The sequence below is a fragment of the Ochlerotatus camptorhynchus genome, unplaced genomic scaffold, assembly GCF_037179485.1.
Source record: "Ochlerotatus camptorhynchus isolate MF236.1 unplaced genomic scaffold, CSIRO-AGI_Acam_v1.1 ptg000580l, whole genome shotgun sequence".
NCBI lineage: Eukaryota > Metazoa > Arthropoda > Insecta > Diptera > Culicidae > Ochlerotatus > Ochlerotatus camptorhynchus.
In genome coordinates, this window is record NW_027041060.1 from 112,284 (window position 1) to 129,749 (window position 17,466).

The following is a 17,466-nucleotide window of genomic DNA, read 5'->3' on the forward strand; positions in this document are numbered from 1 at the left end:
AGGCTAGTCAAGAAGTGAGCCAATTTAAGATCGTTAGTTTCGAATTGATTGTTGAAACTACCCTGTAGTAACTATAGTTACTATATTCGGACAAGCATGCGGCATGCATTTTTGCGGGAGCTAATCGAGCTAATAACCATAAAAGAGAGGTTAACGACGTGTTTGGGGTATCAACCAAACCATTTGTGGGATAGTTTTCCCATCCGGGATACAGTTCGTTTATGGTATTTGTTTATTGGAGATTACTATTTCTGTTTGGAATCTCCTCCGTTGGAATCGTCTACATCCTTCATTGGCAGCATCTGAAATCTCCGCTGAAATCTTCTGGAACTTCTTCCTTCGCGAACGACAGCAAATTCCGTCAAAATCGTTTGGAATCTCGTTTAAAATTATTTGGAATCTCCGTCGGAATCGGCTGAAACCCCAAAAAATAAAACCAAAATTTGACGCTTGTGTCAAATCTTTACAAAGGTTAGGGGCAGCTGGAAAAATCTTGGAAGCGATAAGAAAACTTTTGAAATGTTTATCATGGTTAGCGACGAATATTTGCAAAAAGGCTCGATTAAGATAAGGATTTTCAAAAAAATTACAGTTTTTTAACCTGTTAACGCCCAAGGCCTCCAGACAATGCGTGATTTTTCCAGGAGTAACCCAAAGATTATTCTCGCACTATTCGATAGAAAAGCTGACAAGGATATTCTAAGGATCATTTTACTGGTATTCAAAACATAATTTACTATCCCATTTTTGGTTGAAACATGATAAAAGCAAAAAAAAATGCTGATCTATAAATAGATCACTGGGCGTTAATGGGCTAAAGTATTCTGTTGCTTTTTTACTGAACCCGGTTATGCCACCCCCCTTGCTTTTTTCATTTTTATTTTAATTTTCAAGCACAGTAAATTTCATGAATTGATTTTCGAAAATTTGCTCAAAAGAGTTAAAATATCCTACCTTACCGAAACATTCTAAAGCAAAACAGTCCTAATTCTCACCTCAAATATATCAACATATTTAACACGTCCTTTCCTAAACCTCACTTATTCGTAAGCGCGTGATCGACTATGACTTTCACTATTGACGTTGCCTGAAATTAACAAATATACTAAATAGGAAGATTTATTCTACAACTTTAAAGGTCAGTTGCCTCCCTAAGCGGAACCCCCGCATCTTAACTCTTTTGTTTATCTGCTTAATGTTATTAGACTGTCTGAATTTTCTTATTTAGGTTCATTTGATGATTATGATATTTCATTAGTCTAATTTAATAAATCATTGAAATCTACCTAATCAATCCTAACCCATGCTTTATTAAGTACCTGCACTTGTGCTTGTAATCTAAAATTTAACGTGTTTCAAGTACCTTTGACTTTGACCTATATTTATTATGTCTTAGTTCGTCTCAGGTGACACCTTCACTAAAATGCTTCTCTTTGAAGCTAGTTTCCTAGCTGATTTTTAAATTATATAGGGAATATTCTCCAACTACGCTCCCAAATTTCCACTATGTCGCACCACTTAAATACGTATGGGTATGTCACAATAGAAGCACGCCACAGTGGAAATCCCGAGCCATAGTTCAAACATTTATCCCAAATCAAAATGAAGCAAAGTGTTTCGCATTGTTCCCTGAGTAATAATTCAATGAAAACAACAATGAAAGCTTGTCACGCAAATAGAACGAACACTGTTGGGCACTTTCTGAAATATTTCAATGATTCCCTTGCAAACCCAAATAAATCTATCTGGGTAAAAATAAATAAAATAAGAGTGATTTGCGGAAAGCCCCGCCAGTATTGCACCCAAGTCAGTGCCCATACTTAAACATACTACAACGCGGCTCTCAAACAAAGGAGTAACAAGTGTGATACTATCACTGCTAGACTAGATCTTTGGTTCTCTCATGCAGTGGCTCATCAGAGAGGGGAAGCTTAGTAATCCCCATCGCTTGCCCATGGTGCCATTCTATTGCGGCATGAGCCAGCAACGCCGGCCAGAAACCTACCGTCTCCAACACTCCACTATAAAGCATGAAATTAAGCCCGCCCACCAACAGCAAGGTGCAAAAGCCAAGGGTTATGCCATTCCTCTAGCTATTTTTGTAGCCGGATTTGATGAGTTTTGAGATTGAATTGATTTTTGACGCTGTACGTGAACATGCATGAGAATCTCAAGCGTGAGATTTGTTTGCAAATTCGCACGTTGGTTTATTCGTTCAGGAGCGCTCAATGAATGAAATTTGAGAATGATTTTCTGAACACTTGGTTGAAATCATTCCTAACTTCCCTGGAGATAGATTATCACAGCGCTTGTTACACATCATACCAAATGCATAGTTTTTACTTGGTTAGGAAAGTTTTCTTAGAAGTTATGGAAATTTTTAACAAAAACAAAATTGAGGGCAAACGCTACATTCCCAACCTGAAAAGGAAAATCACGGAGTAGAAGTGATATAAACACGTATAAGGCATTTCAAGAAAATTGCTATCGATTTCTAAACGGAACGAACGTTGTCGGCCAACATTTAAAATTATTCATAGCATTCTTGCTGACCGTACAAGCTCCTTAATCAAAAACTGTTTGATGATGATACTCATTTCATAAGCATCGCACATTTAACGTAAAATTTGGCTTCATTTTCGTAATATGCTGCTCCTGCACGGATCATTTAAGTCGCCTAAAATGCAAACTACATCCCAAATAATAGACCATTGTCTAGCAGCAAAGCCTTTGTACTACAACTATGTTGTAGGTATCTCACTCTCTGCTCATCTAGCCTCTCGAAACCCGCAGCGGATGGTGTACTGCGATTCGCTGGTTAGATTTGGGCCAACTGCCAAAAGGGCGTATCTGATTTCAACCATGATAAAAGAGAAAATGAACAAATTTCTTCATCTCATCTCCGTTTCCCCCTTTTCCCTACCCAGCTAGCGATAAATTTTCCTTCTATGTGGAAAAATCGTCCTCATTTTTTTTTGCTCCTTACTGCAGCAGCAGAACGAACTGCCTTATGGAAAGAGAAATGGGATTATCAACGATTTGGGAGGGGCAGGCAGTGTGGACTCTTTAGCTTATAAGCATTCCAGTCAGGACATATCTACATACACACTGCTGTTCCGCCGCATAATGAAAGTTCGCATTCGGATTGTTCTTATTTGCGTCGGTCGCGTCCTCGTCGGTATGGGGACGATCTCGTATGAGGAGGCAGTAAATGACGAAATAAAGAATCACCATGGAGGCGCCAGGCTGTTTTTATCCCATCGAGACATCTTGGCTTGTCACTGCTCCGGCCAGCTTGCCCGTTGTTGACCTATACGAGCTTGTATGTGAGTGGAAAATTATGCTCAAGCAATTTACTCGCCCAGGGACAGCAGCAGTTATCTTCCGAGAGGAAGGAATTCCGATGTGATTTACATTTAAATTAGTTTATCTGTGAAGCTCTGTGGAAGATGGGAGAACAATGAGGGGATTGTGTTTGCATTGGGTCCGTGGGCAAGGGTGTATGTGTTTGTTTTGATGCCCCCGGGGATGAAGGCAATCGATCGTTAAAGTTCCTTCCCCGGAGTATTCGGATATCCGATTGACGCTGGCGAGGACAAATCATCTTCGGCTTGGATAGGCTTATACTCGTCTTTAAGCAGGCACTACACGGGAAAATATATTGACGACGAAAAATATTGATGAACATATTGACGGAAAATCAAGAATGTTTGAATTCATGATTTAATATGTTTCCTCTTTTTTCCCTTATGTTTGACTACAGTGGCAGATGGGGCCTGTTCCTCGTCAATTTTTGTTAAGATGGTTATGATAAGACCTGAAAATATTAATGGGAATATTGACAAAACTTCTGTCGTATGAGGTGCTCTTAAGGCTGGCAAGCATCACCATAAGATGATTGAAAATAATTTCCGCGTCACTTTGGGAGTGCAAACTCATCTATGCCGCGTTATGGCCTCTAAGCCTTCCGTCGTTTATAATTAACACTTGGCTCGGCTTGGCTTGCCGATAGAGATGCTGACGAAGATGACGATGGCCTTTCAATGGCGAATGTATAGCTGCTGTTGCTGTAGGCGATCGCTCCACTTCACTTCGCTTACTAATGATTTCATCGTCCTGGCACTGCTGAACACTACTCGAGCAATCCAATGTTCAAGTGAGGGTGAAATCGGTGCAATCGTAGTGAATTGCTTTCGACGTCTCAGCAATTAATGATTTCCGCATCACTGAGAGCCATATACGGCAGAATGGCTCGGAAATCATATTTGCGAATTGTGCCAAGTGGTGTGTGCCGCTTTAGTGCTAATTAATGGAACCTGAGGACATGAGGATGAACTGCATCTGAAATAGAGCACGTATCACTGGCGATGATTTTCAGAGGGCATGAATATGTTGTCTGCTTATCTACTGCAGAGCAGAGTATCTTCAGCAGGAGTTCATGGAATATGGAATTGGTGTAGCTAAGTACATTTTCATTTTTCCAGTTTTTGCATTTTCAAAAAGTACATAGGGTTAACTACCCCATTTCCGGCCTATTAGGTACAGCCCGCACTTAGTCTTTCTTAATCTAGCGCAGTTTAGCACCAAACGGAATGTTATTATCACTGATGGTTTCCGAATTTATTTACCTTTCCGTACGTACTGTAAGATTCGATAAAGAGAAACCAATCGTTGAGATATTAATTAAAAGTCTAACACTGCTTCTTGACGCCAAACTCGGCATACGGATTCTAAACTCGGCCTAACGCATTGCAACGCCATTGAAACGCCAATTAATTCACTTCGGCCTATCGGCTGAAGATAAAAATTGATTCGGTCGGAGTGCTTCTTTTGTGTTTGGGAATAATGGGCGCAAACTTTCATATCACGCGTTCTCATTGACTTCGTTCGGTAGCTTATTAACTAAAGTATCGTACCAAACGCATAGTTGACTTGTTAAACTCTGAAATCATGGATTTATTTGATGTTGTCCGCTCGATAGGCCAAAAATGGGCGATTAGGCCGAAGTAGTTCTCTACCCTACTCGGCACCCAAAAAAATTATATCCGACAAATATTCTTGAAGTTACAGGTAAATTTGTAACAACTCTAGTCCACACATATCTTGATCACCACAAAACATCTTGTTTGGTCCTCTCGGAGATCAATCGTAGGATAAAAACTATATTTTGGACATGTATGTATTTTGGACAAGGTGCACATAAATCGAGCAATTATTAAATTTTGAAGATATGAAATCTCAGTCTGATTATTCAGAGTGCTTCTAAGTGCTCTCTGGGTCTGATTTTGTTAGACAAAATATCCAATAATTTTTGAAAATTAAATAAGTCAAATGAAAATGACGTTATTTGCAGTTGAATTTCATCGAAGAATAAAGGGTGTATTCAATATTAATGGCACACCGAAAATCTTCTGTAACTTTTGAATAATAATGTAAATATGAGTAAATCTTATTCATAGTGTATTGCTTACATTTGTCAAGTTTCATGGTAATTCATACAGTAGTTCCAGTCATGTCGTCGAAACTAGAAATTGTCCGTGAGAAAATTTTGTGCACTTACAATCAAAATCCAGCGGCGTCCCACCGATGGATCGCTAAAAAGCTTGGAATGGCAAATACAACTGTGTCTCGTGTGATAAGAACCTTCAAGAAGCATTTGAGTGCCCGAATGAAGGAAGGGAGTGATTGTAAAAGAGGTTCTAACCAGTTGACCAGGAAAGTGGTGCAACAGTTCAAGAACCGTCCAAAAATGTCAATTCGAGATGTAGCTAAAAATTCCAATGTGTCAGTCGGTTTTTGTTTAGAAAACCATGAAGCGTGCTGCGTTACATGTTAACAAAGAGGAAAAGCCCCAAACCGGAATGAAAAGCAAAGCATCACTGTGAAAACCCGCGCCCGGAAGCTTTCAACAACGTTAGGATAGCATAGCATAAACCAGGTTGCACAATGTCGTAGGTGGTACGAGCTCCAAACTGTTGTTAAGAAGGAGACCCACCTGCATCCGTTGCTGTTAAATAGTAATTTGTGATTGATTACCATTTACCTCTTAGATAAAGGATGTGTCTCCCTCCAGCGGACCAGAGCTGTCATGGCCACGTCCTTGCATCTGGTGGGGAAAGGGAAGTCCGACCCTTACTTAAGAGAGATGCAGAAAACTCCACGACCCCTCATAAATGTCACGGGAAAGGTGGATTTTTTTTAGTAGGGAGGGTAAGCCATACTTAGGATACGCCCAATCGGCGTTGCTGGCCATCGTTATATCAAGCATTTAACACTCCGAATACGGTGGGTAAAATACTTTACGCCGACTACGAAGCCTCCGAAAAACGTGTAACTGCAAGTTTTCAATGACATAACTTATCCATTTCTTGATGAATTTCAAAAATTGTGGTACCTCTAGAATTCCTAGGCTCGGTAGATTATTTTAATTGCAGAAAGATTGGAAATAGGGTCATTTACTTTTTTCAAAAGCGACAAGAGTCGTTACACTTTTTTTTTTAAAATTGCGTTTATGGGTTTTGCAAGTGACTTAAGATTCATAATTTAGATTAATGGGCACAAATGTTCTTAATTAACCAGAATACAGTCATGGTTCCTATATATGGAACCTGGAGATAACGGAACCGTCCTCGAAAGATCTGGAACATCCGTAAAAGTGGTCTATCCATAAACCTGATCCTAGAACTCCGCGGTTTTTTTTTCAAACAGTAGGAACTGTGATATAAGAATAAGAACATAAACATGGACCAGGATGGCCATCGAACCGTCCTTCGGAAGATCCGGAACATCCGGAAAAGGGTTAAATCTATGAAACTGATCCTAGACCTCCACGGTTTTTTTTTTTCGAAAACACTTGGAACTGTCATATATAAATTAATTAGGGGTCATGATATAAACATGCACCTTGAAGGCCATGAGACTGTCCTCCGAAAGAGCTGGAACATCCTTAAAAATGGCTAACACATTAAACTGATCCTAGAACTCCGCGGTTTTTTCGAAAGCATCAGGAACTGTGATATAAGAAATAATTTGGGATCATGACATAAACCTGAATAGTACCATCCTCCGGAAGATCCGAAACATCCATAAAAGTGGTCCATCCATGAAACTTATTCTAGAGCTCCGCAGTTTTTTCGAAAACACGTGGAAATGTAATATAAGAAAGAATTTGGGGTCGTGACAAACATGGACCCTGATAGCCATGAGACTGTCCTCCGAAAGATCCGAAACATCCGTAAAAGTGGTCAATCCACGAAACTGATACTAGAGTTCTGCGTTTTTTTTTTTAACATTAAGAACTGTGATATAAGAAAGAATTTGGGTTCATGACATAAACATGGACCCGGGTGGCCATGGGGCCGTCCTCTGTAGGTCCAGAACATCCATAAAAGAGGTCAACCATTGAAACTGATCCTAGAGCTCCGCAGTTTTTTTTTCAAAAACATTAGGAACTGTGATATAAGAAAGAATTTGGGCTCATGACATAAACATGTACCTGCATGGCCATGGGATCGTCGTCAGAAGATCTGGAACATCCGAAATGGTCAATCCATAAAACCGATCTATGAGTCCCCGGTTTTTTTTTTCTAAAACACGTGGAACTGTGGTATAAGAAATAATTTGGGGTCGTAACAAAACATGGACCCGGATGACCATGAAACCGTCTTCCAGAAGATCCGTAAAAGTGGTGCATCGATGCGTCTAGAACTTCGCGGTTTTCTCGAAAACACTTCGAACTGTGAAGTTTTCGAAAAAAATCACAGTTTTTTCACAGTCTCATGTATGAAATACTTTTACGGATGTTCCGGATCTTTCGAATGACTGTCCAATGGCCATCCAGGTTCATGTTTATGTCACGACCCCAAATTCATTCTTATAACACAGTTCCTAATATTTTTTTAAATAAACTGCAGAGCTCTAGGCTCAGTTTCATGGATCTTTCGGAGGATGATTCCATGTACATCCGGGCCCATTTTTATATCACGACCCTTATTCTTATATTACGCTCCTATGGCCATTCGGGTCCGTGTTTATGTCATGAACCCAAATTCTTTCTTTTTCACAATTCCTAATGTTTTCAAAAAACCTCGGAGCTCTAGGATCAGTTTCGTGAATTGACCAATTTTACGGATGTTCCGAATCTTCCGGAGCACCGTTCCGTTGTCTCCAGGATCCATATATAGAAAACATGACTGTATTATGGCTAATTATGAACATTTGAGCCCATTAATCTAATTTATGGATATTAGGCCACTTGCAAAACCCATAAACACTCCTTAAAAAACGTTTAACAACCCTATTTTTAAACTTTTTACAATCAAAATAATTTACAGAACCTAGGAGATTTAGAAGTACCACAATTTTTGAAATTCATCAAGAAATGGCTAAGTTATGCCATTGCAAACTTGCCGTTACACGTTTTTCGGAGGCATCGTATTCGGAGTGTTAATAAACAGAAGCTGTAAGTAGTATATCTGTCAGTTGTTGCTGCCAATTACCTAAACATATTATTCAAAACAGTCGTCAGATTTTGGAATTAAGAAACGTTATCAGCTCGATCCTGTTGCTCATTTGCACCTGAAAATGTTTGTTGATCCTAAACATAAGCACAATTCATTCTGATCATTAGAAGGTTCTCATGAGTAAAAGGTTATTAATAGTATGTGGAATCGTAGATTAGAATGAAGATTCGTCCTTGGCCTAACTTCCACTGTCTGGCAGTGTCATTGTGGATAAAATCTGCCTGCAATCATTTCTTATGAATGTAAGAAGCTTGAACCCATCAGGAGTTAGAAGGTGACAGCTTAGGATTGGGCGATCTTGGATCGATCTTTAGAAGATCGATCTTTTTCATCCCAATTTTCGATTTTTCGAATCGATTCTTTGTCCAAGAAAAGATCGAAAAAATCGATCTCTTCTTTCGATTTTTTCGATCTTCAAAAAAATGTATAGATGTTAAATTTTGCAATTATTATCACATCGAAAAAACGATTCACTGTCACCCCAGACTGCGTGGTAAACTAAACGAACATAACGTCAACATCAACATCACTCCCTATAGTGACGTCACTATTTGCGTTTCCGATATTTTCGAATACAGCAACATTTAAAGTATTCTTCTACCTCCCTCCTGGGTTCATTGCTCCTTACCATCACGACATCATTTAATTGAAAGGAAAGAATTTCTTGGGGTACCAACGTAAATAAGCGTATAGTTCATTTTATATGCAAGAGTATTCATGGTCTTAAAGTGAGGATAGCAATAACAAACCAACAGTTTTGGCTAGAGCGAAAGTGAGGATAGCAAACCAAGCACTTGAAAATGGGATTACGTAAGTGTGCGAGTTATAAACGTCAGAAATGTCAGTTAACACAAAAACCATCAGATCGATCTACCAAAGATCGATTCTTTGGTACCGATTTAATCAGTGGATCGATTCTACAGCTAAATATAAGATCGAGCCGCCAGGACCGATTTTTCTTCCCTTCCGAAGGAAGGCGTTATCAGAGATGTTATGCCTCAGAACATCCCGCCCGCGCCAAAAAATGAAAATGTAAATTTATAACATTTTCACTAGAACGAAAATGACGCAGCAAAACAAAAACACGTCATTTTCGCAGCGCGGCCTACTTCGATCCGCCCGGAAGCTTTACACGAAATTGCTCACCAAATCGTGTTGCATCGTGATGGATGACGAAACTTACGTCAAGGCCGACTTCCGTCAACTTCCTGGGCAAGAATATTTCGTTGCCAAGTCTAAGTTCGATGTTCCGAAGAATGTTCGAAACAAGAACTTATCGAAACTTGCAAAGAAACTCCTGATCTGGCAGGCGATTTGCGGATGTGGCGCTCCCTTCATCACTTCCAGAACAATCAACGGTGCAATTTACACGGAAGAGTGCCATTTTTTTCCCTTGATTTGTTTTCCGTCGATCTTGTTTTCCGTGCGGAGCACCAATGCTACCGACGCCAGGGAGGCAGCTCCCACACTTGGACCTTACCTATCGACCCATCAACTCATGAACCCAGGCCTGCTGGGGTGAGAGGTAATCACGCTTACCACTACACCACCAGCACCGCTAGTAAGAGTGCCTTAAGAAGTGTGTGGGGTCGTGATTATTATTTGACAGTTCGCATGATTGCAGCTGTAATCCTCTGCTTATTTACATTTGGTCCCACCCTATATATACCGTAGCCATGCTACACAGCCCTACTCAACTCTATACAACTTGTGCCTTGCCCGCCTCGCTGTTCGCCCAACCCCGCATCCGCTCACTTGACCGCGCAGCACTGAGCTCCGGCCCCCTTTCGTATCTTGGCAGCTGTGAAGGTAAGACGTGCGTCCCGTCGTGAAGGGGAAAACCTAGGGCAAAATGGCTGGTCTCCGACAGCGTAAATTGCACATTGGCGATCCTACCAGGCTGCTGAATATTCAGCAGAAAAGAATTAATTTGATTTAATCATTTTTATTGTCGGAAATCAGCCATTCTGTTGTAATTGTGTTCACTGGAAATTTGTTTTTGTGAGTGATTTTTTTTTTCAATGGTCGAAAAGTGAAATTTATCAACGCTACAGAAGAAGGGAAAACGGTCTAGTTTACGGAAGAATCGATTTCGCTATTTTCCTGCTGTGACGAAAAAGTGATGAAAGAAGCGTGTTTGAGCCTCAAAATAGGTGAAGTGCGTACTTGCAGAACCGAAGCATGATAATGGAGCTTGTGTTTTTTTTTCGATTTTTCTCGGTTGCTTTTCCCTTCGAGATTAACAGTACTCTAAAAATCGCGCGAATCAACCTAAAGTGATGTTTGCACATATGTAACTACCGGTAGTGGCTAAACGGTGACTTGGCAGCGGATCGACCGCGATGGGCTACTTTAGTAGCAAATTAAGTTTTCGGTAGCGGATCGGGACGATCGCGATTAATATTTTTGGAAGGATTAATTGGAAAGCGGATCGGGACGACCGCGTAATATGAATTTGGTAGCGGATCGAGACGACCGCGCAAGGAAAATATGGTAGCGGATCGAGACGACCGCGCGGAAAATATGGTTGTGATTCAGACAATCGGATTTTTGTGGCAGTTACATTTCCCCATTGGAACCAAAGCATATGCAGAGTTTAAACATTGCATTGAATCAGAATTTTACAATCTTCCCAAAACTTTTTCTTACAGATTAACGTGTGAATCATTAGCGAAGATTGTATCAATCAAAATGTCTGGAGGAAAATACGTACGCGCTCCCGGTTATCAAAGTGATCTGGAAGAGATCGACGAGGATATCGATGATATGTTGGCCTACGAGTCAGATAGCGAGGGACAGGAAGGAAAGCAATTGGATACGGATGGATATGAGAATGGCGAAGATAGTTCTTGCTCCGAGGAAGCTAGCGATGTTGAGAAGTCGATTTTCGAGGTCGGTGGTGAAGAGGATCACGATGCAGCCAAATCCGGCAGCAGCGTCGAAGGAAATGCGAGCACAGGACGTCCATCAATACGAAACGAGAATGAAGATTACTACCAACGAATGGAGCAACTGGAGAATCGACTGAACCAGCTGGTGAGAGCTCTAGATTCCAATCAACCACTCGGTGGAACCAACACGGTGGAACCGGTACCATGCGAGGCTGACCATAGCTGGAATACCGGCAATGTAAACGTGGGAGCATCAACCAGTGCAACCAATGTTCGTTGGGAAAACATTCAGCCATTCCCTAACGATGTTCCGGCCAACAGGATGTGGGAGCAGTGGACGCGATTTATCGACCGATTTGAGATCGCTGCATCCCTTTCCAACATCAACGACCCGGTGAAGCGTGCACAGATCCTGTTCCTCTCGATGGGGGAAAAATTGCAAGGAATAGCCAGAGCAGCTAGACTTCGGCCAAGCTTGGAGGAACCCGACTGCTACAACATTTTCGTGAAGAATATTGCAACTTACCTACGTTCAATGGTGGACGTAACAGCCGAACACGAAGCGTTCACTAACCTGAAACAAGGATCGGAGGAACCGACGATCACTTTTCATGCCCGCTTGATGGAGAAAGTCCGTCTCTGTGGATACAGTAGCGTCGATCAGAATCGGTTCGTTCGCGCACAGTTGTTGAAGGGGATGCGGAACAAAGAGTTGGTGAAGGCGGCCAGGACTTTTGGATATGAGACCCTTTTCATCGTCCAATCCGCCACCCGCGAAGAAGCATATACGGCCGAAACAGCTCAAGCGGAGCCTTCACATGCTCTTGCGGTGAGTCGGAATCATCCACGGACATCTGGTGAAACACAACAATGGAAGCGGAAGCACGAATCAACGGCCGATAAGTGGAAGCATGCGAAGAAGCGCGAGACGGATGAGATTAGGAATCGAGGATTAGGACGGCGGTCGCGTTGCCCGAAGTGCAACCGTCTTTTCCATAAATTTGGATCGTGCCCGGCAATTAACAGCAACTGCAATACTTGTGGCGAGCGGGGGCATTTCGCTATAGTATGTCGGAGAAAGAATGCCAACCATCTCCAAGTTGAACGAAAGCTCGCGTCCAGATGGGAAAGTGACGAAGAAGACAGAAAGGTATACCCTCGTGAGAATTAATATTGAGTTTTGTCTCCTATTTTTCTTCTCTTTTTTTTTCTCAACAATTACTGAATACAATGTGACATTTCTGAAATCATAAAAGTGTTTTTTTTTATTGACATTGCACTTCCAGGAAATAAACACGATCTCGCTGGCAGACACACTCATCGATTGCCGAGTAGGATCCTCATATCCGATTCGGTTTTTGATAGATTCGGGGTCAGACGTGAACACGATTGGTGGAGATGACTGGGTGTACCTGAGACAAGAGCTTGAGACAGGTAAAGCAAAACTGGAGCTCGTTCCAGTGTCAAACGGCAATGACCTGATATCTTACGCGTCCTGCAAACCGATTTCTGTACAATGCGCATTCAAAGCTGAAATCGAGGTAGTGGGGTGTGACAAACCATCGATTATGGCTATGTTTTATGTCGTTCATCAAGGCTCTCGTTCTCTATTGGGTCGTTCTACGGCAAGTGATCTAAGGCTGCTACAAGTAGGTGCAAGTGTCAATCGATGTGAGAAAATGGAGCAAATTGCAAAGTTTCCCAAAGTACCGGATGTTCTGGTGAAATTCAGCGTTGATCCATCCGTACCGCCGACTAAAAACGCGTACTACAATGTCCCTGCAGCCTATAGGGAAAGCGCAAGGACCAGGCTTTCGGATATGGAAGATCGTGGCATCATTGAGCGTGTGACATCGGCCCCCGACTGGATTAGCGGTATGTCGGCAGTGGCGAAGGGTAAAAATGATTTCAGGTTGGTCATTAACATGCGGGCACCCAACCGCGCAATTAAAAGGGAATACTATCGCTTGCCTACGCTGGATGAGATGAGAATTAAACTACACGGGGCAAAGTACTTCTCGAAACTGGATTTGTCAAATGCGTTTTACCATTTGGAACTCCATGAGCAGTCCAGAGACCTTACGACTTTCCTGACGGAAAGTGGTATGTTCCGATTTACCCGTTTGATGTTCGGGGTAAATTGTGCCCCGGAAATTTTCCAGCGTGAGATGTCAAGAATGCTTAGTGGGGTGAAAAACATCATTGTATACATTGATGACATTCTCATGTTTGCGGATAGCTTGGATCAGCTTCATAAAACGGTGTCCCAGGTGTTGAGAGTTCTAAGAGAAAACAATTTGACCCTGAATCTTGACAAATGCGAATTCGATAACACTCGGATTAGGTGGCTGGGGCACGAACTTAGCGAAAATGGATTCAACATTGACGAGGAAAAAATTAAGGATATCCGAAGATTCAGGCAACCAAACACGCTATCCGAGCTACGAAGTTTTCTGGGGCTAGCATCCTTCGTGAGCCCTTATATTGAGGGCTTTGCAAACATCGCGAGTCCATTGTGGGCACTCACCAACATTTCTAATGCTTGGATCTGGGGTGAAGAACAGTCAAAAGCCTTTGAAAATTTGAAGGATCAAATTGTTCGATGTGCTACGTCTCTTGGCTACTTTTCGGAACAAGACAGAACTATCCTATATACGGACGCCTCTCCTTACGCCTTAGGAGCGGTACTCATCCAAGAAGACAACAGGAAGCCCCCACGGATTATAAGTTTCGCATCGAAAGCCTTGACAACGACTGAGAAAAAGTATCCTCAAAACCAGCGCGAAGCTCTTGCCGCTGTTTGGGCAGTGGAGCATTTTGCGTATTTCCTACTAGGACGACCCTTTACTCTCCGCACCGATGCGCAAGGTTTTACGTTTATATTAAACAGATCACGTGAGGATTCTAAGCGAGCATTGAATCGGGCAGATGGATGGGCTCTCAGACTCAGTCCATATAGTTTTGATGTTGAATATGTTCGAGGACGAGAGAACATAGCGGATCCATCATCTCGGCTCTATGACGGAGAAGATGGACCATTCGAAGAAGGTGTTAGTCCTTGGGAGCTTGCTTCTCTTGAAGTGAATAAAGTCGGATTTTTGACCGAGATGGAGATTGAAAATGCCACAAGCCAGGATAAGCAGCTTACGGAGGTGGTAGATGCTCTGGAAACGGACGTTTGGCCAGCGCATCTAAAGCAATTTCAAGTGCTAGGCAGCGACTTGACCATGCGCGATGGAATGCTGAGCAAAATGGGTTGTGCAGTGATACCCGAATGCCTACGCCAGAAAACCCTGGCGGTTGCTCACGAGGGCCATCCATCGACAGCAAAATTTAAGAGCATTTTGAGAGAGCGTGTTTGGTGGCCCGGTATGACGAAGGATGCAGAGGCATGGATGACATCATGTGCCGTTTGTGCAACCAACGGCAGGCCCGAACGGCCCACTCCCATGGCTCGAGTTTTCGCACCAAAAGCGGTGTGGGAGACCATTGGCTTGGATTTCAACGGCCCCTATGCGAAATTCGGAGGTATCTCGATTCTAGTCATTGTGGATTATCGTTCTAGATATGTGATCGCCAAGCCCGTGAGATCTACGAGCTTCGAGCATACCCGAAAAATTTTGGAAGAAGTCTTTGAGAAGGAAGGCTATCCGAAGAACATGAAATCGGACAATGGCCCCCCCTTTAATGGGGATGACTACAGGGAGTACTGCCTGAAGCGTGGCATCAATGCCACCTTTTCCACGCCGTTATATCCCCAACAAAACGGTTTAGCAGAGAGTTGCATGAAGTTGGTGAATAAGGCAATGAGTGCTGCATCGGCAAGCGGAAAAGGCTATGGAGAAGAATTGACTGCAGCGGTTCATGCTTATAACGCAGCTGCCCACTCCGTGACGGGCGTACCACCGGAGGAAGTGATGACGGGTCGGAAGATCAAACGTGGGCTTCCTCTGCTGTGCCGTGGAAAGGCCACCTTCGACGACAACCTGCTCAACGCAAAGGATATGAAATTAAAAATCGAGGCGAAGATACGAGAAGACACAAAACGAGGGGCTCGTCGATGCCGTATTAAACTCGGAGACACGGTTGTTGTAGAGCGTCAGTCTCGATCAAAAGGAGAATCGCGGTTTGATCCCCGCAAGTATACGGTTACAGATGAACGAAACGGAATGCTTGTTTTGACCGATGAAAACGGCCAGATTTTAAAGAGACACGTGTCACAGACGAAGCAAGTCTACGACTGGAAGGACCCTGAAGAAGTCGTTCGCTCGGAATATCCCAAAGATTGCCGCATTGCTCAGGAAGTTATTCCAGCTTCTTCGCAGACAGAAAGCCCACAACCTGGCGTGACTGCGCGTCCGGTTCGAGCAAGAAGAATGCCGGAGTATTTGAAGAACTACGTAAGTGTTTTGGAAGAAGAATAAGGATAACACTGACTTTGTTTATTTTTGTCTGATCTTTGCTGAATAAATGAGGAAAAGTCTGTTAGTTTTTCGAATGTTTTTGCTTGCATCCCTGGATTTACCTTTTTTTTGGAAGAGGGGTGATGTGTGGGGTCGTGATTATTATTTGACAGTTCGCATGATTGCAGCTGTAATCCTCTGCTTATTTACATTTGGTCCCACCCTATATATACCGTAGCCATGCTACACAGCCCTACTCAACTCTATACAACTTGTGCCTTGCCCGCCTCGCTGTTCGCCCAACCCCGCATCCGCTCACTTGACCGCGCAGCACTGAGCTCCGGCCCCCTTTCGTATCTTGGCAGCTGTGAAGGTAAGACGTGCGTCCCGTCGTGAAGGGGAAAACCTAGGGCAAAATGGCTGGTCTCCGACAGCGTAAATTGCACAAGAAGCGTCTCTTTATAAGGAACCACAAGGGATAAGCTCTGCTTTGGCCTGATTGAGCATCCTGTCACTAGGCTCGGAACGTGTTGGAGTGGTACCGAGCAAACGGGGTCAATGTTGCGCCAAAAGATATGAACCCACCAAATTCACCGGGTCTTCGGCCATTTGAAAATTTCTTGGCAATAATGAAGACGGAATTTCGCAAACAACCCGAAATTATAAAAACAAAGCTGGAGTTGAAGAAAATTTGGATATAAACAACAAAAACACTGGGAAAATCAGTTGTACAAAATTTGATGGCTAGAGTGAAAAGGATGGTGCAGGCATTCGGGATGGGAGATGAAATTGAATAACACAAAGTTTGGAAATTATAACTCATTAATAGTTTTCATTCCCTGAAAATTTCTAGAAAATCCGATAATTGAGTTGGTTGGAAATGCTATCTATCATGAAGCTTTAGTGTGATAATTTATTAGCTATAATGGTCTTAGAAGAGGGTAGGTAGATAGTTCCGTTAGAGTACGGCAGTATGAAAATTGAACTGCTTGTAGATTTGAAGACAGCCTAGGGTCTGTAATCAGATTACAGCTCAAGGATTCGGATCTTCAGAATGAACTTTCTATGGCCCCCATGGTCCATATGCATGTCACAATCGTTAATTAATAACTGTCTTACAACTGCAAGTGTTTTCGACCCAAGTCGAGGAACTATATGATCAATTGCATAATTTAGCACTTTCCGGTTATTCAGGGAGAATAGCCAAGTCAACAACAATGGTTGTTGGTTGCGCTACTATAACGAGCCCGTCAAGCTCCACGTGCCCCACAATATCGACGTAGATGACCGAATCCAACCACACCCATCAGAAGTACGGAGGATTATGCGAATACGGGCGATAGGAAGGTCTGCTAGATAAACATCTATTGTCAGGACTTTTTAATCTGTTCACCTTTTCCTAAAAACAACAACATACAGCGAGACAAAGCGAGAATTGATTCTGCAGTGAACGGCAGCATACTTTTCTAGTGATTAAAACTACCTTAACATTAGATTTTCTATCGTTTGTACCTTTAAACTACTTACTATCTAACGGCTAATAGTAAAGTTTATTATGCTAAAAGATTAGAACTGTTAATCCCTAGATACATTTGTTGAAGTAAAAAACTAGCTTAGTGAACTAATAAGCAAACAGTTTGCGGATTGACA

General features: G+C 42.4%; 1 protein-coding gene across 1 annotated transcript; it reads left to right on the forward strand.

Moving 5' to 3' along the window:
- Nucleotides 1-14,520: 14,520 nt before the first annotated feature.
- Nucleotides 14,521-15,837, forward strand: LOC135713808 (uncharacterized protein K02A2.6-like). Its single transcript, XM_065237044.1, has one exon. The coding sequence runs from the start codon at nt 14,521-14,523 to the stop codon at nt 15,835-15,837; it is 1,317 nt and encodes a 438-aa protein (XP_065093116.1).
- Nucleotides 15,838-17,466: the final 1,629 nt, after the last annotated feature.